The sequence below is a fragment of the Paroedura picta genome, chromosome 12 (assembly GCF_049243985.1).
Source record: "Paroedura picta isolate Pp20150507F chromosome 12, Ppicta_v3.0, whole genome shotgun sequence".
Classification (NCBI taxonomy): Eukaryota; Metazoa; Chordata; class Lepidosauria; order Squamata; family Gekkonidae; genus Paroedura; species Paroedura picta.
This window is the reverse complement of record NC_135380.1, coordinates 13,594,602-13,621,017: the sequence shown is the minus strand read 5'-3', so window position 1 is coordinate 13,621,017 and position 26,416 is coordinate 13,594,602. Positions and strand designations below refer to the sequence as shown.

The 26,416-nt window shown below is 46.0% G+C and overlaps 1 protein-coding gene across 2 annotated transcripts in view; it reads right to left on the bottom strand.

Annotated features, from left to right (window-relative positions):
- The window catches only part of AEBP1 (AE binding protein 1), a 36,054-nt gene extending 9,910 nt beyond the window's left edge, over positions 1-26,144 (bottom strand). The window contains exons 1-16 of one of the 2 annotated variants that reach the window (XM_077306968.1): positions 24,869-26,144; positions 18,323-18,721; positions 16,389-16,454; positions 15,349-15,420; positions 13,049-13,120; positions 9,496-9,582; positions 8,832-8,909; positions 7,551-7,646; positions 7,060-7,155; positions 6,195-6,266; positions 5,315-5,424; positions 4,556-4,695; positions 3,612-3,696; positions 3,128-3,272; positions 2,828-2,919; positions 1,434-1,557 (exon numbers count right to left, since the gene is read on the bottom strand). In XM_077306968.1, the coding sequence (XP_077163083.1) occupies positions 1,434-1,557; positions 2,828-2,919; positions 3,128-3,272; positions 3,612-3,696; positions 4,556-4,695; positions 5,315-5,424; positions 6,195-6,266; positions 7,060-7,155; positions 7,551-7,646; positions 8,832-8,909; positions 9,496-9,582; positions 13,049-13,120; positions 15,349-15,420; positions 16,389-16,454; positions 18,323-18,721; positions 24,869-25,136 (2,002 nt within the window). In that variant the 5' untranslated portion in view covers positions 25,137-26,144. The remainder of the gene's footprint in view (positions 1-1,433; positions 1,558-2,827; positions 2,920-3,127; positions 3,273-3,611; positions 3,697-4,555; positions 4,696-5,314; positions 5,425-6,194; positions 6,267-7,059; positions 7,156-7,550; positions 7,647-8,831; positions 8,910-9,495; positions 9,583-13,048; positions 13,121-15,348; positions 15,421-16,388; positions 16,455-18,322; positions 18,722-24,868) is intronic. The other variant, XM_077306969.1, reaches the window with a different exon arrangement.
- Positions 26,145-26,416: the final 272 nt, after the last annotated feature.

The following is a 26,416-nucleotide window of genomic DNA, read 5'->3' as shown; positions in this document are numbered from 1 at the left end:
TTAATAAGCATAGATTTTGAATTGCAATATCAATCCCAGCCAGCATTGAATGATGTTCTGGCTCACTGGTGGATCTCCTTATGCTTCTGAGTTTTGGCCACTGCATGACACAGAAAGTTGGACTGGATGGGCCATTGGCCTGGTCCAACATGGCTTCTCTTACGTTCCTATAGGCAGCTTCTTATTGGTTGGAAGAGGAGCAAATAACTGTCAGCAGCAGTTAACGTCACTCAAGCATGCCAATATGATTTGATGGAGAGCAGATCTTGCCCAAGTGACATTGCTTTGATTTGGGATCGAAAGCAAATTTGCTTCATGAAATAACTAGACTGACATAATACGTTTATCCCGTCCAATGCTAAAACTTGCTGGGCCAGCAATGTAGGGGGTGGGGAGGGCTGGCAGCTACACCAACAAAGAGAAACATGAAATTATGCTGTGGCTTGCAGGCATGTTTGTTGCTCTGAGTATTTATTATTCTTATGTCCTTACAATTGGCCTCTGAAGGAGATTAATGGAAGGCAGATCCATCTATGACAGGCATAATGAAATGACTAAATGGAACCTCCATGTTCAGAGGCAGTAATCCTCTTTACATCACTGCTGGGAAAGCTTTGGCCTCTGTACCCTGATTATGTGACATTCGGGGCATCATGCTGGACTAAATATATCTTAAGGCTGAAGAACAGTATTGGACAGCAGATCATGCAATATCATGCCTGTGATGATGGTCACAGATACAGATCTATCTGTTCTGGGTGGTCTAAGCGCAATCTACTCCTATCAATCAGGTCTGCAAACCTGGAGATGCTCCTGGAACTAAAACTACACCTCAATGTTCACTTGGTGGCAGCAACCAACAGTTCCTTTCACCAACAATTCCTTTCCCTACTCTGCTCATGACTGAGGGGCAGGTTCCACCAACCTTTCCTGTCTGCTAAGGAGCCCTAGAAATTTTCCATGCTGTTGTAAAAACGGGGCACAGTAATACTGCCTGAGAAGGAAGCGGGGGCACAGGCTCTATGCATTATTAAACTGATGGATGGATTCTAAGGTCTACAGAATCTCCAACCCTGAGACTAGAGGTTAAATCAGACATGGCACTGGGTGTCATTTTTTAAAAACAGACATGCAGACTCCCACCCTGCAGCAAGGGGACGGGACAGTAAGTCTCCTGCCCCACGTGTCATTTCCTCAACAGCCCCGAAAAGTCATCATCACCATGAAGCAGACATGTGGAAAGACTGCTTCTTAACCACAGTTCTTATAAGCATTTGTATTAGTATCTTTGAAAAAGTCTGCTACTTATTTAGTTGGAGAATTCTTTCTGGCCAGATCAGAAGCCTGACAATGATTCATAGGGACACTGCAGTTCTAAGACTTCTCATTCCTATGTTTGGGGAAGCCTTGGCCCCCCGGAAAATGCTGCTCACCTAGTTCATGCTCCCCTGGATTGTCAGAAATCTCCATGGCGTATATCTTTAGTCCTCGGGAGCTCTTGCCAATGTTATAGATGCGGGTGATGTCGGGGCATTCTTCATTGATCACCTTCATGAGCTGTGGGGAGAGGAAAGCACCACAACTTCATGCTTACCCAGACTAGAGAGTTCTTTAAGAGATGTTGAAGACCAGGGCTGGTTCTGCACTTACATTTTTTTCCAATTGTTGGTCCTGCTGAATTCAGATTGATCTGATCCCAGGTCTTTTGTTTTCGCTCAATTGAAACAGACGTTGCCTTCTACACTCAATTATGTGGCTGCTCTCTCTTTCCTGCTTGATTGGGGAAGCTAAGAGGGAAGGGGGAGCAGTAGTCCCGGAACTCCAGCAGGCATTGAAGAAGCACAAGGCTGGAGAGGGATTTATTTCAAAGCCAGCCGGGGGGGGGGGGGGACGGACGGAGCACAATAGGACCAAGCAATGAGAGGGCGTAAATTCACACTGCACCGCATGTGTGTCAGGTCATGGGTGTGTAACTAAATTCACAGCTAGATGTACCTTAAAAAGTGACTCTGAGCACTTTTTAAGGTGAGTGGCCTCAATGTACATCCAACTGCAAATTTGGTCATGCACCCAGGACCTCACATGTATCAGGCACATTACAGAGTAATGTCTGAAGTGACTATGAGCATGTTCTGTCGCCTAGACATAGACTTGTTAAAACTACATCATGTCATAACTATTTTAATCTGAACAACAGTCCAAATAAATGTGTTTCATTTATTTGAATGATCTTCTGGACATGTTTTCCTGTTTGTTTCAAATGGGATTTGTGGTTCAGGGAATATTCTGTCTTACCTCCACCATTCAAGTTGCTTCAGCCTACTTCCCTTCAACTCAACTCTAATATTGGGGAGAAACACTCTTGAGGCAACAGAACATGGGAGGCTTGGTGGGTGAAGGATTAGGCCTCCTCACCCAAGCAACTCTGCCAATGGCAGACCACTTCCACCACCCTAAAATATCAATAGGCCTTCCTGTATCACATGAAATTTTGCCCTCAAGAACACAGGAGTTTGTCACTGAAAAGAAAGCTGAGACAAGAACATTGGATAAAGGGGAGTTCTGTTGAAGTTTCAGAGCAAGACCAGGGTTCCTCACTGGGACCTAAAAGAGGAACAATGTAACTTCAAGGAAGGAGAAATTGGATAGTTCCTATTCTTACTGGTAGACAGATTTCAGGTGTGCTGTTCTGTGCAACCTGGGAGCTCTAGGGTCACTGTGAACGATTCTGGGATTGAGAGTTTGCTCAGTCCCTTTAGCTTATTCATAATTTTCTGGCAAGCAGCAAGTGTCAGGACTGAGGTCTTCCTCTGAAATACATACTCACCTGTCTCATGTCTTTGTAGCTGTGATGGCGGAAGTCCAGGTTGTCCACCGATGTCATCACTTCATTCTGTAGGCTATAGTAGTTATGGATACCTGCAAAAGAGAACATCTCAGAGGATTTACAAATCAGCATGGCAGAGATGTGAGGCATTGGGAGCCCAACTGAATCCCCACATGGCTAGGCACTATGAACGGAGCTCTGCCTGTGACCGAAAACCCAGGAATATTCTAAGACTCAAGAAAAGGGTTAACTAAGCAAAGGATTTTAAAAATAAATGCATGCTTTTCCATTAGTGCTTACTGGAGAGGGGGCAGCCCAGTACTTCAAGCCTCATGCAAAGGCTACCATTCCAGGTCAGCGGGTAGATACGAATGAAGCGGGCGACTTTCGGCTCTGGAAATTCAGTCATCACTGGAGTATCCTTGTCGACGTTCCCATAAAAGAGCTGCACAAAAGAGAATTTATCAACAGTAAAGCTACAGGACACCTAGAAGCCAGTGGTCTCCTATGGGGCTCAGCTATCAGTTCTGGGTTAGGGAATTCCAAGAGATCTAGGGGTGGAGACTGAGGAGGCAGAGTTTGGGGAAGAAACTGAGTAGGGATGTGAAGCCATACAGCCCACCCTACAAAATAGCCACTTTCTCCAGAGGAGCTGATCTCCCTAGTCTGAAGCTCAGTTAGAATCTGTAGGCTAGCCACCTGACACTGAGTAGAAACTCCGGGAGTATTTTTCTAGCGCCTTTCCAAGGGCTCTTTGGACTTGACAGGTCAAGCAAGTACCTACCATTTCCTCATAGCCGTTGCTGTACATGACCCAGTTTTGGCTGTCGTTGCTGAAGCCCACGAAGAAGGTGGTGACAAAGTCGTCACTATGGGGGAGGGATGTGGGGGAGAGAAAGTAGTAAGGCGTGATGGTCCTGCCAGCATTCAACAGCCTGTTTACTTGAAAGCAAAACAAAACCACAACAGTAGTCCTTATCATTCTGAAGGCAGGCCTGAAATGGCCAACTTGATGGGATGGGGCCCTTCTCCCTTCGCTTCTTTAATTCCTTACCTCCGTTAGGGATAAAACCCTCCCCCACCTTCTCCATTTTACATCAAAGGAGAATGTGGGAGGAGGCAAAACTCTCCCAAGCCCTTCTTCTCTCTTCTTCCCCACAAACTATCCCTTCTGGTTCCTCTGTCCAAAGGCTGCCTCTCAAGGCATTGGGGGGGGGGGGGGAAAGAGGTGATTAAACCAACAGAGGAGATCAGAAAGGCTCCCAGATTTCTATCATTCCAGAGAATATGTAAAATGTAATTCTTCAGAAGGGCATTTTAACGAAGGGACATGCGCTATAGTTTATTGAATGCACTGTTTATAGTATGCATTATATCGTTTTTACTGGATTGCTCTCTAATTCCTGCAGTCCAGCTTTTGCATTTCTTGCATGTCATGTCCACACTGTTTTTATTGCACCATTGTGAAACTTTGCTACTCACTCTTATTACACTGTTTGTTATACATGTTATACTGTCCTCATTGCATCTTTTTATACTTCATATCATTTGCCTTCAGTCTCAGCAAGAAAGGCAGACCACAAACATCAAACAATGGCTTGCGTCTGCATATTTCATGCAGCTTGCAGGCTCCAGAGCAAAGCCACGGGGTGGGGGGGGGGAGCAGAATGCCATACGGAGCCCCTCCCCTTTGTCTGTTCCTCCACCCGCCTGCCCTTCCCCACATACTGGATGACAGAATCCCGGCCCTGAATGATGAGTCCAGTAAACTTCGTGGTTCTTCTGGTGTCCACCTGGAGCCACTGTACACGACTGTCATCTTCTGCACACCAAGCACCGTCAAAATAATCGTCCTCATTGGACCCTGCCTGGAAGGGAGAAGGTGGAAGAAGCAGCACCTGGTCTTCACTAAGAACACTTAACATTTATATAGCGTTTGGGAGGATTTTCAAGAGCAGGGTTTGATCTTTTGAAGTTAATTACTGGACAGGGCCTAATGATGAAGGTATTTTATAAAGAAATAATAGGGTTTCCAGATATGCTTTAGCTGGGAGCGGGTAGGGTTCCTGGATATATACTGGGAATTTGCGGATGGAGACTCAGCAGGACAGGGCCAATACTGCAGAATCCAACCTGCAAAGCATCCAGTTTTTCTAGGGGAACTTATCTCTGCAGTCTGGAGAGGAGCTATAATGCCAGATCCCCAGACTTCACCTGGAAGCTGGCATCCCTAACCTATAATGTCGATAATATGGTTATTACAAATATTATCTCATATTCAACAGTTTGCAAAGAGCATCCTGGTATTGCTGGGAACAGTCGCTACTTAAAAAGGTCACAGAGAGTGTTGCCAACTCCTGGATGGGAAATGCCTGGAGATCTGTGGGTAGAGCCTGGGAAGGTGGGCTTTGAGGGAGGGGAGGAGCCTGAGTAGGTTGCAGTGCCCCAGAGCCCACCCTCCAGAGTAAATCAGACGTCTTCTGTTACCTGCATGTTTAGACGCCCACGCTGGGCCCCCAGACCATGCCGCAACATGGAGGAAGCTAAGAGCTGCTCATCCTCTATGCGATGGGATTCCAGTCCTATGGGAGGGCATTCTGTAAGGCAGGAAAAGCAAGCCGGTTCACTCGGGCATAGTCATTACGTGATATCTGCAGCATTCAGAGGGATGTTAGCAGTCACAGATGATCAGAGGGTTCAGATCAGAAAGAAAGAAGGCAGCCAAACTTCAGACTGGTGCTGAAAAATGAAAATGTGCTGTGCACTTCAAAAGTTTCTTCAGGACCCAGTGTGCTGTAATGTTTAAGAGTGATTAAGTTAGGCTCTATGTCCGACGAAGGGTGCTTGCACTTGAAAGCTCACACCTTGAATAAATCTTTGTTGGTCTTAAAGGTGCTACTGGACTCTGGTTTTATTGTGCTACTTCAGACCAACACGGCCACTCATAAGAGTGATGAATTAGAATTGGGGATACCTGGGGGGGGGGTTTCAAGGGTTAGGGCTAGGGAAGAGTTAGAATCATGATTAGGAAAGGCCATGAGATGCATAAATATATTTTACATTATTATAAACGTAAAAATATGTCAAAAATTATGGATGCCATAGCTCCCTTTCGCCATGGATGTTGTTCTTGTTGGACACTCAGAGGAGGGGCAAGATCTTCCATTCCGCCTGGCCCTAATTGAATGTCTGGAGGAAAAACTCTGCCTTGCAGGTCCTGTGGATCTTTGACAGCCCCTCTTGGAGAACTCATGCAGTTTGTAACATTAAATTAGGCTCTATGCAGAAGTGATAAACCCTGGAAACAGAGAAAGGGCTGACAGGCTCAGACACTACTATCTCTAAAATCCCCAGTGTCATTACTTACTTATTTTCTCTTCTGGAGTCCACTCATCCTCATCTGTCTCCCATTTCTTCCCTCCTGTTTTCTTTGGCTTCCCTGAAAATGGTGAAGATACAGGGGTCAAACGTTAGGGACAAATGTCTGTGGAGGAGAACCCAGTTGGAAACTCAGCTGTAGCTTCACTGTTAACAACGAAGAGCATTAGGCAGAAGGGAGGAGGCCCTGCAACACTTGTCAAGCTAGGAAATGCCTCTTAGTGCCGGCAAAACTGCAAACATGACCAGATGAACCAGTTTTAATTGCATATTTTTGAAGTATAGTGGTTCCTCTGTGAAATGAAAGTGGACCTTTCTGCATTATCATTTTTCTCACTTATAAGTTCCTGTTTCTGTGGGTTGGCAATCTCTGTTCTGCATATGTTTTGTTCCCTCTGGTGGCCAACTTGATATTACACCAGTTTATGCCCAGCATAAAAACCTATAGTCTAAATTTCCAGGGAGCTATGTTGGACAAAAGGCACTGTAATTTTGAAGCAACAGCTTGAGGAGCAAAACACTTGTGGAAAAGAATACCCCCCCCCAAAGAATCAGGAACTTACAAGTAAGGAAAATTAGAATGCCAAAAAACCATCTTGATTGCTACAGTGTGGAAACACATGTCATTATAATTGCTATATTAACCACTGAGTTACTGATTATAAGTGCAGCTGGCTACACAAGACCTTTTATGAATCCACATTCCTATTTCCCAGAGATTTCACCTTCACTGGGCTGCCTTTAAATCTGGCTGAAGATGTACGTTTTACCACCACCACTACCACAGCTCCTAGTTCCAAGTCAAAGCAGGACCTGTTGGGGGGGGGGTTTGGCTGGGTCCACAGGCCACTAACCTTTCCGATCCTTGGTTTTTTCTTCTGCCCATTTGTCTCCCTCCACGTCACCGTCCTCCTCTTCCTTGCTGCTGCCACCCCCCTTCTTAGGTTTCTCTATTCCAGAAGAAAATTGGAACAGAGTTACAATAGGTCAGACCAACGTACATTCAGAGCAAGACAGGCACAGTTTTGTGGATGACTGCTAGTGAAGTGAGTGTGCTAAGTGGCACATGTGCGAGGTGAGCCTACAGAAGTGCAAAGGTAGTGCTTGTGCTTGATGGGGATGAAGGAGCAGGGGTCATGCAAGAAATGATTATGTGGAGCCATCTGCTAGAGAGAATCACAGAGGAGCCTAAAATGCTTTCTGGCGTGGGTCTGTAGAGTGTCTGAAGAGCCTAACAGGGCACCTGCCACCCCAAGAGGTTAACCAGTCCCTTCTAAATCCACCCCCGCTGTAACAGAATCCCCATTCCAGTATGCCCAATCCCACCCTCCTGCCATCTCCTCACGTAGTCTGAGTTTCTCTTCATCCGTCTCCATCTCCTCTTCCTCATCTGCTTTGCTGGGGAATTGTTTGGGCTTCTGGGGAGGCAGAGTGTAGTCCACTACAGGGGAAAATGTGATTGTTGAGTGGGGACACTGGAGCCCCACAGACAGCTTCTCCCCAGCCCCTTCATGCCAGGACCTCCCATTCCATCACAGCTGGAGCAACAATGGCTATCTTTACCCATAGTGCTTTTCAACAAAGTGCTTGAGAGGCAGCTTGGTGGAGTGGTTAGGAATGCGGACTTCTAATCTGGTGAGCCGCGTTTGCTTCCACACTCCCCCGCATGCAGCCAGCTGGGTGACCTTGGGCTCGCCATGGCACTGATAAAACTATTCTGACCAGGCAGTGATATCAGGGTTCTCTCAGCCTCACCTACCCCACAGGGTGTCTGTTGTGGGGAGAGGAAAGGGAAAGCGAATGTAAGCCAGTTCGAGACTCCTTTGGATAGAGAAAACTGGCATATAAAAACCCACTCTTATTATTATTATTACATTCGTTTATTTTCTCTATAAGTTACGCAAGGTGATAAAATAGCTCACGTAAGAACTTCTGCCACAACAAATATATTAATCTTTCAGGTACCTCAAGACACTTTGTGGTTTTGGTTCCAATGGACTAATCATTCTGGAATCTATTCTGTACGGTAACCCAAATGCAAGTCAACTTTCCCCAAGACCAGCTAAATGAGCTTCATGCCATGAAGTCAAGTCGAAGACATATTCTGCTAGACAGAATCACAGACAAACCTATCATGTGAGACAGGGGGAAAACCATAACTGAGAAAGCGGGAGCTGTTATCCACTGTTACCATGTCTCCAACTTCACCGTTTCACCCCAGCTCTGTGTCCCTTTTTGCTTTAATGCTGCAGTTTATATAGAGCTTCCCTGAGGTGTGTCAAGCATCCGGAAGGACACCATTATAGATCTGATGTGCGTTGCACATGGAAAATTGGGCCAATCATTTTGGGGTCTGCTGTGCGCTGATTACTTCCTTTTGTTTTGGAGCAGTGATTTCTTTGAGCCTCCTCTGTTTTATTCACAAGCGTTCTCCAAATGCTCCTAGAATGAGCGCAATGGTAAATGGTGAAAGCAGGGAGCCAGCTCTGAGCCAGTGCGGTCGCCAATATGAGAGAAGCTTTTTCTTGAAAGTGAGAAACAGACGCACTGAGCAGCAAAATGGCCATTCCAAGCAGGTCCCTCTCTTTGTTGCCTTTTATGGAGAAGGACATGGAACAATACTTACTGTCCCCATAATCTGGAAGTTCAAACCCTTCTTCGTAATGACTCTCAAAGGGTGGGATGGGCAGCTCCTCAGGTTCATCTGGAGAACGAAAGAGAGACCCCAGTTCAATTTGTCAAGGATGTATCCCCCTTGGCCCAACTAGTGCTTGGCTCATTTATCTCCTGGCTGTCAGTGGCCATCCAAAGCAGCGGCCCCCTGGGAACATTCCCAGCAAGTTAAAAGGCTGGTCTGCCTCTGCATCCCAGCAAATGTCTGAAAGGGATTTCGAAAGCCACAGACTGAGATCTTTTCTTACAAAAGTACAGAGTGGTTGGTAAATTCACAGTGATAAATCCTTTCCCCACTTTTTTTGTTAGACGAGCTCTGCAGGGGAGTGTTTGAAAAAGAGGGAGAGAGATGACGAACACTCTGAAATAGCTAGAGATAGCTTGTCTAGCCAGTGGCCAAGAGACCATATTCCAAGCACCATATCTGGAACCGCAAAGATCTGACTGTAGGCACATCTCCAGCCTGATGTTTCAAACTGTTCAAATGCCTTCTGCCTTTACTATTTTGGGAGGTTTTCCCACGTCTTTCCTTTTTTCCCTTTTCCCCCTCCCCACTCCCACACCAAATCTCCCTCTACTTTTCCAACAGCCTGGCAAAAAGGAAATGAACTGCATACTTGGCTTCTCTTCTGGCTCTGGTCTGGGTCTCTCAGGTTTCCTCTTTGGTGGTTTGCTGGGCTTGTGTTGGCGTCTAACATATTCAACTGTGGGGAAAGGAAGAGGCTTTTATCACTTGCGACAGCCATGAGAGTGTAGAAAGACAAGATCCCTCACGGTTAGGGTGGCACGGAGGCCCTGTTCATATGAAGTTGTCCTATGCAGAATCAAACCATTGGTCTTTCATGGCCAGGAATGTCTACTCTACAATGGCTGAAGGATCTTTCCCAGCACCTTTGCCTAGGAACTGTCAGGGTTTGAACTTAGAACTTGCATGTAAGCATGTGTTCTCACAGGGAGCGATTGTCCTTCCCAATGCACTCACACAGTTATCTAAGTTGAAATTAATTGGGGGAAGTGGGGGATCATGCCTAGACATACAGAACTTGCAGGGTCGCCAACAGTACAGACAGATCCTATGTGTATATTGACTGTACATTTGCAGTCCGTATTGTATAGTTGTTAGTATGTCACGGACGAGGACTGGGGAGATCAGGTTCAAATCCACACTCAACCTTAGTTAGGGGCACTCGAGTGAGTTACCCTCAGCCTAACTAACTTCATAAGGTTGCTGTGAAGATGAAATGAAGGAAAGCAGAGCTCTGTTTGCTCCTATTGGTTCTTTGGAGAGAGAACCGTCATAGGAAATGTTTCAGGGTCTATGCTATGTTTCCCTTGTGTTCTCCTCAAATTTACATCAGACCTGCACTGAGAATCTCATGCTAGGAACTTAATTCCCAGGCAATCATGGAACTGATTTCACTCAGGACCATGGCAGGAAAGGAAAGGGAGCAAAAGCTGCTATTTACCTATTACAAAAGTTATGCACCGTCCAGCAGTTGCAAATACAGCAAATAGTGACTCCCTAGAGGTCTTTTCAGGTCAGGGCACCAGGACAGGGGGAGGCCCAAGACCCCTCACCCCACACACTGTGGCCTCAATCAGCATCAGGATGCTCATGCAGAGACTCTTGGTTCCCAGCATGAACTCACAATGCAAGCCTGATCTCGGGAAGACGTGGCAAAACATGTAGTTCTATCCTGGAGGCAGATATAACCCAATGAGCTTTCTAATTTGAAGGGAAAGAGAGTGAAGCACAGAAGACTGTGGTAAAGACACCCCTGGTTACACTGAGAGGATGAAGCCAAGACAGGGTGCATAGAATCTGGCTCTCTGGTGCAATTCTCCCAACTGGTACAATTCACCAAGCCCAGTTTGGATCCTCAGATCCTTATCTTCTTCTTCTTCCTATAGTAGTTTTGCCCATATGGTTCTGGGAAGTTCGGGGAAAGTGCCAAAAAGGAAAAAAAAAAAAAAGACGGGTTAAGAGAACACAAAGTCCCAATTGTCTAGATTCTGAGGGCATGGCGCTGGACCACAAGAAGCATACCAGACTCCTGCAGCTACTTGGCTCTGCAGCCAGCATGACCCTTGAACATGACCATATGACCACCCAACCAAGCTGGAACACCGCAGGCTCGGGTCTCTGTGCAGGGCTGGCCTGTTTGCCTTGGCAGACTCTCTCCTGTCTGTCAAGCTTTATTCAAACTCTGCTGGGCATTTTCCACTTACGCAAGCCAAAAGAGTCAAAACACATGCAGGGAAAATGGGGGAGGGGGGATGTTTGGGGGAAGGTGCATCCTGGCTGCTGAGCTCTTTCCACCAGTGAATTTCTGCACAAATCTGAGGCCGCTGGAGACAAGCCAACAAATCTCAAGCAATTCTGCAATAGTTTAAAATGTGCAGAGTGCTTCACAATATTTCTTTACCATAACTTTGAAGAGGGGTTGATGAACTGTAAATGTGGTTGAGAGTTTGTTCTTTCACTGTTGGGCAAAGGAAGGGTGTCCACTGGCAAAGCATCTTCATGGTTGAACAACCACAGATGCTTTCCTGTTGGCCTGGGATCTCTTCAGATACAGAAGGCAAGGCTTCAAGGAAACCATCCCTGCCTCATAAGACCCATGGGAGACACAGTCTCAGGCCGTCCTACTGCCAAGGGATAACAGATATTCAGCTGCCTGAGGGCCACACTAGATGATATGGCATCCAGGTGCCCGACCCACAGAAGCTGGCACCATGTTAGAGCGGAAAGCACTTAGAAATGCCACGAGAATCCAACCCTGATCAGACCTATAGTTCAAGCAAATACAAACAAAAGGGAAGGCTTGTAGTGTCTACACAAAAATAGAAAAAAACCTATCCCAAGGCTACAAGCAATATTAACAAAATTAATACAGGATTGTAAGACGTGACTTCTTCGGGTAGTAATACAGGATAAAGAAAAGTAAAAAGTCTCTTCTTATTATGTTGCTTTATTGTAGCATCCAACCAGAACAAGTTCCAGATATCTCTCGTTTTCAAAGGGAATTTTCTTCAGTGGTCGTTCCTCTCACTTGTGAGAAAATTGGTATTTCAATACCTCTATTCAATCTCAAAATGTTAAGAGTATACCCTGGCCTTCGGCTGTGTACTGTAGGATGCCTGTATTAATTTTGTTAATATTGTTAGTAGCCTTGGGATAGGTTTTTTTTTCTCTTTTTGTGCAGACCTATAGTTCAGCGAATTGAAGCTTTTGAACTCTGGTGCTGGAGAAGACTCTTGCGAGTCCCTTGGACTGCAAGGTGAACAAACTGGTCAGTCCTAGAGATCAGCCCTGACTGCTCCTTAGAAGGCCAGATCCTGAAGATGAAACTCAAATACTTTGGCCACCTCATGAGAAGGAAGGACTCCCTGGAGAAGAGCCTAATGCTGGGGGCGATCGAGGGCAAAAGAAGAAGGGGACGACAGAGAATGAGGTGGCTGGATGGAGTCACTGAAGCAGTCGGTGCAAACTTAAATGGACTCCGGGGAATGGTAGAGGACAGGAAGGCCTGGGGGATCATTGTCCATGGGGTCGCGATGGGTTAGACACGACTTCGCACCTAACAACAACAAATAGTTCAGCAGGACCAGGCCACCTTGTTGTCCACCCTGAACTTTTTCAAGAGCCGAAGCAGCTGTGAAAACATCTAGTTTGGCCTCTGAGCCACATCCTTTGCTCTTTTTCACCTGCATCAATAATACATATCCGCCCTTTCTCAACATTTTTACCATTGAGAAACCCCTGAAACATTCTTCAGGCTTCAAGAAGCCCTAGAAGTGGTGCGATCGTGCAGAATATGGTTGGGAAGTACATGCTAATCCAGGGCCCCTCCCCTCTCACCTCCTCCAGGCCATTGGGGGGAGTCAACATGACCATATTGAATAATAAATATTATTATTATTTTATTTTTATTATTCAATTAATATAAATAAATTGAATAATAATAACAATAATAATATCATCCAATAAATGTTCAACAAATTAAAAATATATATTAAAATTAATTAACTCCCAACCATTCAGGAAACCCTCCCAGGGCCATCAAGGAACTCCAGGGTTTCACAAAACCCTGGTTGAGAAAGCCTGCTCTAAGCAGAGGAATGGAGACTACACAGCAGAAGGGAAAGTCAGCAACAGCAGCACCGTACAGTCCTCGTAGTCCTCGCGCTCAATCTGCTCGTTGTAATCCAGTGTAGGCGGCTCCAGCTTTCCTGGGGACTCTAGAGAAAGAGAAGCAGCCCAGTTATTTCCTGCACCTGGGGGCAGGCCAAGGATGTAGGCTTTGAGGGCAAGGTTCATGTGTAGGCTGACTGCACTGGCTTGACTTGTTGCATGCAGCAGCCAAGGCAGCTCGACTTCACCAGAGTCACACGTGAGTTGCGGGTTCTCAATTCCTGTGTCTGTGGACAGCCAATTAGCACCAGGTCCCTGGTGCATATAGAATCATAGAATAATAGAGTTGGAAGGGACCTCCTGGGTCATCTAGTCCAACCCCCTGCACTATGCAGGACACTCAGAACCCTATCGCTCATTCACTGTTACCTGCCACCCGCTTGAATCTTCACAGAATCAGTCTCTCCATCAGATGGCTCTCCAGCCTCTGTTTAAAAATTTCCAGAGATGGAGAACCCACCACCTCCCGGGGAAGCCTGCTCCACTGAGGAACCGCTCTGACTCTCAAGAAATTCTTCCTGATGTTTAGATGGAATTTCTTTTGAATTAATTTCATCCCCTTGGTTCTGGGTCTTGCCTTCCCCCCTTGTAGCATCTTTAACAACCTGAAATAACCCCAGGTGGGCACTATCTGGGACTATCCACGTGTTCCCTGGGACACACTTGTGTTCTCCCAACAAGTCCATTAACAGCCCTGCCCTGATTGTTTCAGACTGGAAAAATTGTACAAGTCTGGAGCCACTTCTTCATATTTATTGCTCTCCTGGTTCTTATCAGGCACTGCACAGGATAACCCGAATTACTGCTTAAGCCACAGTCAACTTTATACTGAAGGCTGATGGGCACATTATGGACTATACACAGCTCTGAGGTCAGCAGCATCAGGCAGCATACCCCACCCCCACCCCCGCAGAACTACCACTCACCGCAACTCAGGGAAGGGGTTATAAATTCACTGCAAAAAGACCCAAGGCTCACATTTAGATGAGCTCAATAGGCTTTGCATGCTAAAAGATCCAGATTCAATCTCCAGTTAAAAGGATTACAGGTTCCAGAGCTGAGAAAGACCTCTCTGCCTGCAACTTTTGAAAAACTGCTGTCAGTCAGGAATGGTCTGCACAATGGTTTGGTTTTGTTTTTTAAACAAGTAGGGCATACCCAGTTAGAGTTCCCTGCAGCCACAGAGCAATTCCGGGGCATATCTATGTGCAGCTGTGAACTGAGTCTCCCCAGGGCCCTTTCAGCTTGGGAAAATGATGTGGGGGAAGGTAGGAGCCCCACCTCCCACTCCCAAGCCAAAGCTGGCCCCCTCAGACTTTAAAAATGACTTTCTCTGCAGGTGCTGTGATTCTAAAAAATGTACTGTGTAGTTTGGTTCTCAGAGAAGACAATGGTGAGTTACGCGTTTCAAAGGTCTGATTCTGCACGTGGCAGCTTTGTATACTACGGCCTATTCCACAGGAAACCAATTAGAAGTTGTGAATACACTGACAGATTTGGACTGGGAACAGAGCTCCTTTAAAACTGTCTGAAAATTTACAAGCTGTTGGCTTTTCTTCAGATATTAGGATGCAGGGGCCACATTCCCATCTGTAGGAAAATTTAGAACACTGACGGTCTGGCCAATGTCTGAAGCAAGATAATGTCTACTGCAGGTTTTGGAGTGAAGAAGGTTACTGAGACACTCAGACACTGTGGAGTGATCATATTTTGAATGCCTGTCTACTCTGTGCGTGGTTTATGTGTCTGACTTCCCTAGAAAAGTACTTGGCCTAGGGACCCTATATTCTTTAACCTGCCCCTAGTGTAGTCTAGAGTGGACTGCGATTGAAACATAGCAAGAGAAAAACAGCCAACCCTAGTCATTACTCTAGATGTGTGTGTGTGTGTTATCTTCTTAATGACTGAGATGTCTCTCTTGGTCTAAGCTGGGAGTTTCTCTTTGATTCCTCCTTCTCTTCCTGTGAACTTTGTGTTCTCTCTCTTTCCTTGTGGACCTGCAAGGAGTAAGATGCATCTACAGGTCTTCTTGAACGCACATATTACCAGATTAGCTGGTCATTTGTGACAGGAATAGTATTCTTAGGCTTCTTTCCAAGGTGACATATATGTGAATCAAATCAATGAACTGAATCAATAAAAGTAAGTCATACCCTTTTGCAACATCCTTGCTTGGAGTTTAGTTACTACACATTGATACCACTATTTTCCTGATTGTGCAATTTTGCTATACTGCCTAATACATATCCCCAATACCGCAAAAGGGGCTGCTCACCTGGCCGGCTTTCACGGTTCCAGTCCTCTCTCCTGGGCTCCTGCGGGTCAGTGGGGGGTTCATAATAGTCAACTAAAAAGTAAAAACCAAAATAGGCATGTATAATACTAAACCCCACATAGAGATGTTTCTACTTCTTCCTTGTTTTTGATACACTACTCTCTATCCTTTCCATGTTACACATTAAGATTACACTCCTTTATAATCCTGGAGTCTATCAATGGCTATTCCCTATAAAGGAAACACCCATATTCAGGGGCAGTGCTCTTCTGAATCCCAGTTGCTGGATGGTAAAGAAGGGAAAGACCTTTGTGCTTTGCCTATAGGTTTCCCAGAGGCATCTGGCTGGCTATTGTGGGAAACCAGATGGTCTTTTCATTTGATCCAGCAGGGACTGCTTATGTCTCATCGTAGTTACCCTGGGTCATGGGATTTCTTGATGCAGGCAAATGAAGGTTTTTTCTTTCTCTCTCATCTTAGCAATATAATGTTAGATTTGTGTGCAGATGACGCACACACTATCTGATTGGCTGTTATTGGGGGATATGCTCCCAATAGGGAGAGGGCCCTTCCCCACTGAAGGCCAATTACAGGTCTTCCCTATACTCCTCCTCCTTACTGTCCCCTTCCAGGAACTTGGGAGGAGGAAGAGCCAGCAGAAGCTAAGCCAGGGAGAAAAGGAGGAGGTAGGCCATGCTGGCACTGGCAGCTAAGTCCCCAGGCCTTGGCCAATGTGTTCTCAGGCCTCCTGGCCACCAGAGAGTGGGGGAGGCTGGGTAGTAAAATACTCTTTAACCTTTAACAATAGGTCCTCTTTAAATGCACTCCCAGCAGGATAAATCTTAATCCTATGGTAATATGTATTCAATCTTCAAATGTTTCTAGGGTATCCACTATACAGAGGTCTACAAATATTAGCATCACCAAGTGTTAATGCTCTTTAGTAGTGACCCCTGTAGACAGGGCTCACTGTTGCTTCATTCTCCTCTAACCACCCACCAGAGCCCCACTGTCAAGCCCCATGGTTTCACTGCTCTTACTCTGATGCCTGTTTGGATCCTGTTCTTCACCCCATCGTGGTTCTGTCGGCTCTTCTGGGAACAAAGCTGCAAAACAGACAGCTGGGATCAGAAATGTAGAGGCAAAAACCCCCAAGACTGGGGAGATGGAATGGAACAAGAGGAAAGGCAGAGCAAAGGAGGGGGGATGCTGGCATCTTCCCTGCAGTCAGCAGTAAATATGAGAAGCATTTCTCCATCTAGGATAGGTCCTACCAGAAACTGTCCAAGGGGATAGCATTCAGTGCTGGTCTGCAGTTGAGTCTAAGTCAGAACATTTGCAACGAGCTTTTGTTTCTAATAATTAAGGGCTAAACTAGGCATTTACTTTTTTTGAAGAATTCAGTTTGGGTAACCCTTGAAAAAAGAAGCAAACGTCTAGTTTGGTCCACTTTGAGCTGATCCAACCCTTCTTTAGGGATTTTCAGAAAAGAGCTATGAAATAGGGAACCAGGAAAGAGTATGTCACTGTTGAATAAGAACATCAAAAGATACGTCACGAAATTGCTGGACTAGAACTCCACGCATAAGCTGCATTAGTCTGTAACAGCAAAATAAGACAAAAATCCAAAGGCACCTTGAAGATAATTTTGAATGCTTATGTTGGAATAAATTCTCCTAGACTTTAAAGTGATTGGGCTCCTGATTTATTTTTTGGATTAGAATGTACTGAGTTCCCTGCTATTAATTTAGTCCCCTTTCACTGTACATATACTAAATCAACATAGCAAATCAGGGGAGATTGAGCTGTCACTAAATATTTCTCTTGAAAATGATCATGGCACTTACTTGAGCTTTAAAAATAAGTTATGGTTCTTTCCAGACAGTTTTGCTCTGCTCTCCCTCTCCCCAAAGTGCAATAGTTCTTTCTGCAGCCTCTGCACTACAAGATCATCTGGTCATCTCCCTTCTTATTTCCCCCTGCTCAGCTAAGATTTTCCCCAAGCCTGCTTTTCTCAAAATATTGCATGTAAAGTAAGTTTTGGGTCAAGTGTGAAAGGTGTGCCACACAGAGACTTGTCCTTCTACCCCATTCACTGTGTGCCAGTAGTGTAGGGGTAGGGAGGTCTTTCTTATATCAGCAATCTGCCTAGCACAGTCAGTTATTTGGTTTTACCAGGAATCTTTGTTAGAGTCAGATGTTTTTATTAGATTTTATGATTCGCTCGCTGATTGGCTGAATAGAACCCAACATGCCTGTAATCTGCCTTCAGACCCAGGAAGAAAGGAAGATTATAAAGAAGTCTAATAATGCCTATTACTGATCATTTCTATTCAAGTTTTTCAAATTGATCACAGGTACCCACTACCCCTCCCCCAAATACTGAGAGCACCCACCAGAGGCGAGTGGGGAATGCGATCTGTAGGGGAAGGAACAAAAAAAAAAACATGCATGGAGACAACTCCCTTTGTCTATGTCTGCTGTGTATCCAGACCTTATATCTCAATTGTTCACCATTTTCCAATTTGCCTCATGTATCTAAATAACTACCAATTGTAGATATTCTTCATACATTCTATGAAACAGGCTCTGATCCTTGACAATTTTTGACATAGTAAGTGTGTTATAGCCACAACGGCACTAGTCTGGAGGTGGAAAGCAGCTCCAAAGAGTCCCAGGGTGGCCAGAGAATTAGAACTGGGAAAGGGAAGGGGGCTAACTTTTCTCTCCTACACTGTTTTTTCAATGGGAACTGACCTTTCCTAGATGGTGGGCAGTGCTGTCAAGTTGCAGCTGATTGACGGCAACCCAAAAAGGTTTTCAAGACAAGAGACATTCAGAAGCGATTTGCCATTGCTACAAGAAAATCTGACAATGGAAACCTATGTAAAAGAACTATGCACAGAAATGTACTCTCAGTCCATAGCTCTCTGTATTGTCACATGACTGATGGAAGATATGACGAGGTACTTACATATCCCCCCTTCTTCATTCAGTCGAGACAGTTCATCTTCCTTCCCATAGGGTGAATGTAATCGGGGTGAATCAGGCTCTTCATAATAATCTTCCTCTCTGGCCGGGGGCGGGATCAGCGGCCTCTCTGGCAAGTGGTACCTTTCTCCTTCCTCGTGTGGTTGGACAGAGGGAAGCCTCTCCGTTTTCTTTCCCCCTGGTGGTCTTTTGGTGGGTTTGTGGCTTTTCTCCTTGGGTTTCTTTGTTGCCTTTGGACGTTTCTCCTTTGGCTTTTTGGTGGGCTTGGGGGGCTTCTCCTTCTTGGGGGCCTTGGAAGGTCTCACTTTAGGCTTCTTGGTTGGTTTAGGCGGTTTCTCCTTTTTTCCTTTCTTGGGCTTTTCCTTTACCCTCTCTGGTGCTTCTGTGAGAAGACAAACACAGCAAGTCTACATCAGGTCACCTAATTTTTAATGTCCCCTATAAACATTCTTTTAGGAGTAGTTTGAGATGCAGTGATCAGTGAGTAATAACATTTTGTACCTTGACAAGAGTCATCAACCTGATTTTGGAAGTACTTTCAGAATGCTGGAAAAGGGAAGTGGGCATGACCACGGCAAGGCTGCCTCAGGGTGAAGAAATGGTCAATCATAAAATGGATGCCGCTGGGAATATCATCCTTTTTGCTTTGCTGCCTTCCCTACCTTACAGGGTGTCTGTTGTGGGGAGGGGAAAAGGAAGGTGATTGTAAGCCGCTTTGAGGCTCCTTCTGATAAAGAAAAGCAGCATATAAGAACCAATTATTTTCCAAAGAAAGGGGGCATGTGTGCTATAGCCACAGGTAGAGTTCAGAGACATAATTAAGTCTATGTCTGTGACTAACAGGGACCAAAGTATTTAAATCTGAGAGGCAAATGTTCAGTCAGCCTATGCCTGCCAGCCACCCTTGAGATTTTGGGATCCACATATCTCTCTTCTTTTGCAAGATTCAAGAATAATTGTTTTTAATGTCTTAACTTTTATTGATTATTGAAAGGATGTATATTTATGAGTTGTTGTGAACCTCCCTCAGGTGACAGTTCACAAGGGCGGAGTATAAAAATCTCAAAATGAATAATAAATTTTAAAAAGTAGGCACATACACGAGATAATTTTTCCAGGAGGCTTTGCCATCTTTTAAACAATAATAATAACTTTTTTTTCCAATTTGCACCCCCCCCTCCCCAGTTGACTCAGGGCAGGTAACAACAGGACACAATCCATTAATTTTTGCATTAAATAGTTTTTTAATGTTTTAAATCAGAATATATTAAATTATACTTTTAAACCACCTTCTTCAGAACCTTATAGAGGGAACCCATTTCTGATGGATGAGATGGTGCTTTGATGGATTGCTGTTTTGTGAGGGGGGGGCAGCATTTTCAAAAAAGATTTTTCCTTTTGCAAACACAGGATTCAGGATTATCAAAAGGGGGGGGATAACACGGGGAGGGGAGGGAGAACATTAACTATTTCCTGTAAGTTTTCCCCAAGGTAAAAGCGACTCAGACATAGCTTTTTCAGTTCAGGAAAATGGCATGAGAGGAAAAGATTAACCTGTCCCGCCCTCCCAGTTCTTTGGCAGGTCATGTTTTGGGGCCTCATAGACATGGCTTTCCCATTATAGAAATTGTTTAAAAAATGGTACGGATACCCAAGATGTGGTTTCACTACTGAAACTAAATAGACTTGGTCCTAGTTATAGCCTGGGTAGGAGATTATCTGGGAGCCATATGTAAGATAGCTTAGCTCTTTCTCTAGCAAAAATGGGATATGGGAGAAATAATAAATACTGGATGTTTGCTATCATAAAGAAGCAGCATAGCAGAAAGTACTGCATTTACTTTATACATCACCAACTGGAACCATTAGGACAGCTGATGGCAAAGAACCTAAACTGTCCCTTTCTGTCTACTAGAAACTCTGTGTTCAAAGCCTTTAAGCATAACATAGCCACGCACTAAGTAATGTGTGCAGTAAGGAGCTGTGATGGGCCAGCATGCAGTAAAGGTAAAGGTAAAGGTATCCCCTGTGCAAGCACCGAGTCATGTCTGACCCTTGGGGTGACGCCCTCCAGCGTTTTCATGGCAGACTCAATACGGGGTGGTTTGCCAGTGCCTTCCCCAGTCATGACCGTTTACCCCCCAGCAGCAAGCTGGGTACTCATTTTACCGACCTTGGAAGGATGGAAGGCTGAGTCAACCTTGAGCCGGCTGCTGGGATCGAACTCCCAGCCTCATGGGCAAAGCTTTCAGACGGCTGCCTTACCACTCTGCGCCACAAGAGGCTCCTCCAGCATGCAGACTCCTCTTCAAATGAGGCTGAAGGCTCAGGGGAGGAAAGATCTAAGTACTTAACACTACCTCAGAATGAGTCTGTTAGATACCTCCAGAAAGTCCCCTTTGATGGGCAGGAGCAACTCCAAGAGTTTGAGCCAGCCTGCTCACCAGGGGAAACAAGCCCTGCCTTCAGATTCAGACCCCGAGCCACCTCAACAGTTCTTGCAGCTGTAGAGGCCTGCATCTCCACTCTCTTGCAGTAGCATTTAAGGACTCAGTTCCCCACCAGCCTCTGCTGGCTGTGTGATACTGCTGGATCCAGCTCCTGCCTTAGTTCCCACACCTTAGTACTTCATGGGACAGGAGCAAAATCAAGTGCATTAGCCCTATCCTTGACTGAGACAGAACTAAACTGGGGGATTCACTCTAGATTTCCAGTTTTCTGAAGGCTTCCTCCTGCCTCTTTTCCCTGACACACAAAGCAGTCCGGGTTGAGGCCTTGCTCTGTGACTCAGAGGCCCGGTCTCCGAGAGAAAGTTAGTGACTAAGGACTCCGTCACCTCGCAGCCCAACAGACAGCCGCAGTCTCATTCCAAAGCCCTGAGCAGCAGCATTTCCATGGTTTGTGGGAATGAGTCTAGCAGGCCTCTGGTCTGCGCTAAGGTTGGCAATGCCTGCACCCTCTTGACCAGCGTGCTGCAAACCAACTGAGCCTGGTGCCAGGAACAAAGATTGTCCCAGCTTCCTTTTGAATCAGTCCCTGAATAAGCAGCAAACTGGTGGGATAGGCTGGGTTTTCTCCAGGGAGTCTTCCTTCCCCCACAAGTGGGGAGATATATACATATCCTGCTTTTATTGTCTCAGTGTTGTCTACAAACAGTACTTGAAGGCCACCCTAGGAAGAAGCAGCAATGACCTTCCTTCTGTTCCTCTTTGTGTCGCAACTACAGTCTTAGCAACTCAACCTTGGTGGCCCTGAATGGCCAGAAGGCAGGAGATAAATGTTGTAAATAACACAGATGTAAACAAGGTCTTCCTTTTCTCCCTTTGTGGTAGAATCATAGAGTTGGAAGGGGCCATACAGGCCATCTATAACCCCCTGCTCTACGCAGGATCAGCCCAAAGCATCCTAAAGCACTTGTAACCCCTTCACTTGTTTGCTTTCCGCAACGAAAATAAAAATTCAGAGAAATGCACAGAATATGAGAAGGGGGGAAGAAATGGCTGAGGCCTACATTAGGTTTTTTCACTGAGCTCTAATCAGCCAGTCATACAGGAACTCACAAGACCCCACCCATTTACCCCAGAAAGCACTGACCTAAACAACACTATTCCCAAAACTATATCAGATTTCCTGCTTCAAAATCAGAAGCTTTACCACCCGCTACAATGCCTTTTACCACCATTCTCTCACACTAGTAAACAGGATGGTTCACACATTCTCACATATTCATTGGTTGATGACTATCATGGCCCCTTTCGTAATCCGTTTTGGAAGCTGATTGCCAGCAGATTTTTGTGTCATTTCAGACACGGCTATTTTAGCAACCGGCTGCTAATGGATTTTATTAACCTTTCCATACAAAGCAACTCGCGCCTGGTTAGCAAAGTGTGGTTGACCCATTCTTGAGGTAAACCGCTTTCTTCCGTTTTCACCTCTCCTTTGTGCTTGTGGATCGTTGTAGTGCGCTGTTTAAAATGTCTGCAGCACTTCCAATAGCAATAATTTCCCTCCTGCCCTTTTTGGCTGTACAATCTTCCTTTTTAGTTTTTTAAAAATGTTTAATGAATTAGGATATTTCCATTGACAACCATTGGCAGGAAAATATACCTTAAAAATGAATGTTGTTTATTTTATTTTTTTTAAATTGCTGGATAAATAACTCCAGCCTTTAATTTTATTTAAAAGAGAGAATAATAGAAATAAGAAAGAACAAAAGGTTATAGTTCCATAACATAACATGAATGTTGTTTAGTGCCAGAGTGAAAGTTTGACAATGTGTTTTCCTCATGCTCAGGAACGCCTCAAAATACCTTCAACTCTCTTTTTAAAATGTAATTGGGACTGGATCACTGTCCGTTTTCTGATTTGTCCATGGTCTCCAGGAGCCATGCCTCCATTTTCTTTCGGGGAAAGAATTTCACTTTGACGGAACTGACAGACAGCCTATGAGGAAGCAGAGGCCATTCTATCTATCTATCTGCACTTTCGCCATTGGCTGTAGCAAGGCCAAGAGCTACAGAGCTCTTGAAACGTCTCTCCCTCCAGCCAAGCCACAAAGCGGGAAACCTCACTGAAGATTGCAATAAGAGCCAAAAGTATTGCGAAGGCCACAGGCTGAAAATGAAGAAGAGCTATGAGAGCTTTTAAAGTAGAACATCCAAAGATCTTTGCTTGTCAATTGTGATACCAAACAGACCCAAGCTGAAAAATCAGTGTCTCTCTCTCTCTCTCTATACAGCTAGATCCTACAGATTGGCTTAGGCAATTCTTGTTAGTATTCTTCAACGTCATTTTCCAAGTTCATCTCTAGAGTGCCAGATGCTTTGAGCCAAATGCTTAGAGGGGCAGATTAAATCAATAGCTAGTGGAGTTTTGAAATAGGAACAAACTGGGAAGGAGAAACTACGAGTACAAATGTCCTGTTCAGAAAGCCTAGTTCCCAGGCATTGCAAGCACTGTTTTGGCTTCTAATTATAATGTTTACAGAATTGTTATGGGAGATTTTCCCTGCAGTACTTCTTAGGTTCCTAACTGAGATAAACCTCTGTAAGGGTGGTGGCACACTTTTTCATTTCAGAAGGAAGTACCTGTTCTACTGCCAGAAAGTACACATGCTAGAAAGCCGATATCTTTGCTTATCAAAGCATAAATTCATAGACAGCCCAGGCCCAAAAGTATTACACGAGAACGAAGTAAAAATCACATTTCCCACTGAATTGCTATATTCCAAAAACTACAAAAAAAAAATCTGCTCTCTTGATAATTAGGGTGGCTTTATCAGTCTGACTTTGCCTTTTTACAACAGAGAGTAAATTAGGAGACTTGTGTTAGAGTCCCATTTTCTCTAAAGCCATATGACTTTTTTACGATAAAAGAAATAAGAAATGTGGGCACACATAACATGCCTCCTCCAAGCTTGATGAAGTTTTCTAATGTTGTCTCTGTTCTTTTATCAGCTCTAGATTGGCAGGAATTGCTTTCTCTATCTACTCTAGCATACAGACACAGTGCCAGGAAAAGCTTTACCTGCTGAGATTCTCCTTGACAATGAAAAACAACAACATAAACTCCTAACAGGCAACACTTGAAGCTTTAAACAAATATCACTCATGGGAAGATTTGCAATAGAATCCACAGCTCTACCACAACGACATCCTACGTTGAAGCAAATTCCTTCCCAACACAAAATGAGATCTATGCAGTGTTGTGAGATCCACGGATCCTCATTAACTTCATCTTGCTGAAGTGTCCACCAGGCATTTGATTCCCTCACAAGTCTGTCACAAACTCTCAGACTGACCTACCTCACAGGGTTGTTGTTGTGAGAAAAGGGAAGCAGGGAGAACGATGTTGCTTTGAGTTGCAACTAGAGAGAAAAGCCAGATATAAATAAATACATGCAAAATGATATCTGAGTATTTGAGGGCGATTGCCAATCACTTTACTCTGGGGGAAATGATCTTTTAAACTGTAGTGTCCGTATTTCGGATTAGACTGCTGTAGACCCTGTCTTTAACATAGAAGCAAAAGCACTTCAAGAGTGGAATCCACTGAACACATTCAATGGTAACACAGCACTCCTGGGGAGGAGACATCTTTCAGGATGGAGGTGGGGCCAATAGGTACATCTTCAAGGTGTCATCCTCCAACCAGAACCTGCTTAGCCCTTCGAGGTCTTTCCCCTTCAAAGGCAGAACTCAGGACAAAAAGTGAAAAACGGCTACCAAGGCATCACCTTCCCAGCATCACCTGGCAGCACCTAAGAAGCAGACTGGCTCTCTGACTGGTCAGAAAAGATTCTGGGGGGCTGCTGCCCCGGAAGGACCACTAGCAGCCAGACACAAACTGAGCCCAGTGGCCAGCCCTGCAAGAACTGCCTGGCTCCAGACCCAAATAGATCAGACCCTATCATGATGCCCCCACTACAAGGGGGCACTGAGCTGAGCTTGATCCAGGGATGATTTAACAGTCCAATCCGCTCTTTTCGTGCAGGGTCCCTTTCATGCCAAAATATGAGGATGGTGCTTACCTTCTTCTGCTGGGCTGCTGTCCCTGCCCGCTGGCCGGACTCTCCCTGGGTTTTCGGGCACCTCCTCGCCTCGAGCCACCTTCTCCGGTCCCTGCTCTTCCGCATCCTCCTCGTTCTCAGAATCCACACTCTGCAGGAAGCCTTGCAAGAATTCCTCTATCTCATCATCCGTCAACACTGTCTGTGCCTCCACCCGGGCCGGGCTCAAGGGCCACAGAAGCCCCAAGGACAGGCAGCACATCAGCCACAGGGGGCAGCTGGCTCGCATCACTGCAGACGGGGGTCCCCTAACACCGAAGCCTCAGAGTTGTCTTCTCACCTGCAGAGGGATCTCCCGGGCTCCTGGGAAGGATGCAGGTGACCAGGAGGACTCTCCAAGCTTGCAAGCTGCGCTGGGGGGCGTAGAGAGACTGTGGGGGAGATGGAACAGGGTCCTTGGAAAAGAGGGGCTATTTTTAGCTCAATTAAGTTGGCAGCTTCTGCCGGTGGAAAGATTGGTTGCAAAAGGGAAAGGGGGAAAGCGGGCGTGTGTGTGTGTGTGTGTGTGTGTGTGTGGCTTTGGGCAAGTAGTTAGGGGAACTGGAAAGCAGGGAAGCTACAGAGGGCTATGGTAAATGTTGAAGATTTGGAAGGAAGGCGGGGTGGGTTCCCTGGCTGGAAGAAGGGGTGGGACCTTCAGTTGCGGTGGTGAGGGAGTTGGGGGGCGCTCCTCCAGGGTGTTTCTCCCTCCCCCCGCCGCTCCCGAACTGGTCAGGCTGGGGGATTCGCAGATCCGGCCGTGGGCTTATTCCGCAAGCCAGCTGGAAGCGCCGTCGGTCCGCGCCGGGAGGAAGAGCTCCGCCGAAGAATGCGCGGCGCAAGCAAGAGTTTCTAATTGAGACCAGAAGCGCCTGCGGTGGCGCGACGCCGTTTGAAGTGCGAGGGCAAAGCCAGACCCGGGGCTCGCCCACCCTCCGCCTTCCTCAACGCCCTGCCATTTGCTCCGGGGGGCCGTCTAGGACGCCTCTCCCCAGCCCTCCCGGAGGCTCCGAGCCGCTCTTTGGGGGCGAATAGCAGATCTCGCTGCGCTCTCCAGAAGCTGCACTTTCCCGGGACGCCCCTTTGGAGATTTCAGCAGTACTCGCGCTGCGATCTGTGGCTCCGGCGCTCCTTTGAACCTCCCCCGGCTCCGGGTAATGCCCGGGAGGCGTGGGAAGGCCACTGCTGCCTGCAGGCAGGGCAGTGCAGGTCGTGGCGTGGAAGCCCCTTCTCCTCTTCCTCAAAGCTAGCAGCCGCAGGGATTTCCCGACTTAGCGCGAAGAAAAGCAAGCCGGATCTCTCCCCCCCCCCCCGCCGCCCCCGTTTCCAGAGAAGATGCGGTGACCCGAATAGACTAGACCAAAGCGTCGTAAACGGGATCTTGGCCGGCTACTGCCTCTCAGATTTCTCCTCAAAGCAATTTAAGGGAAGTGGGAAATTGCACGCGTGTTGGTGGGGATCTGCTTTTTTGCTATAGTCCATGAGTTCACCCTTGGGGGGGTGTCTCTTTTCAACCAATTTGTTCTAGCA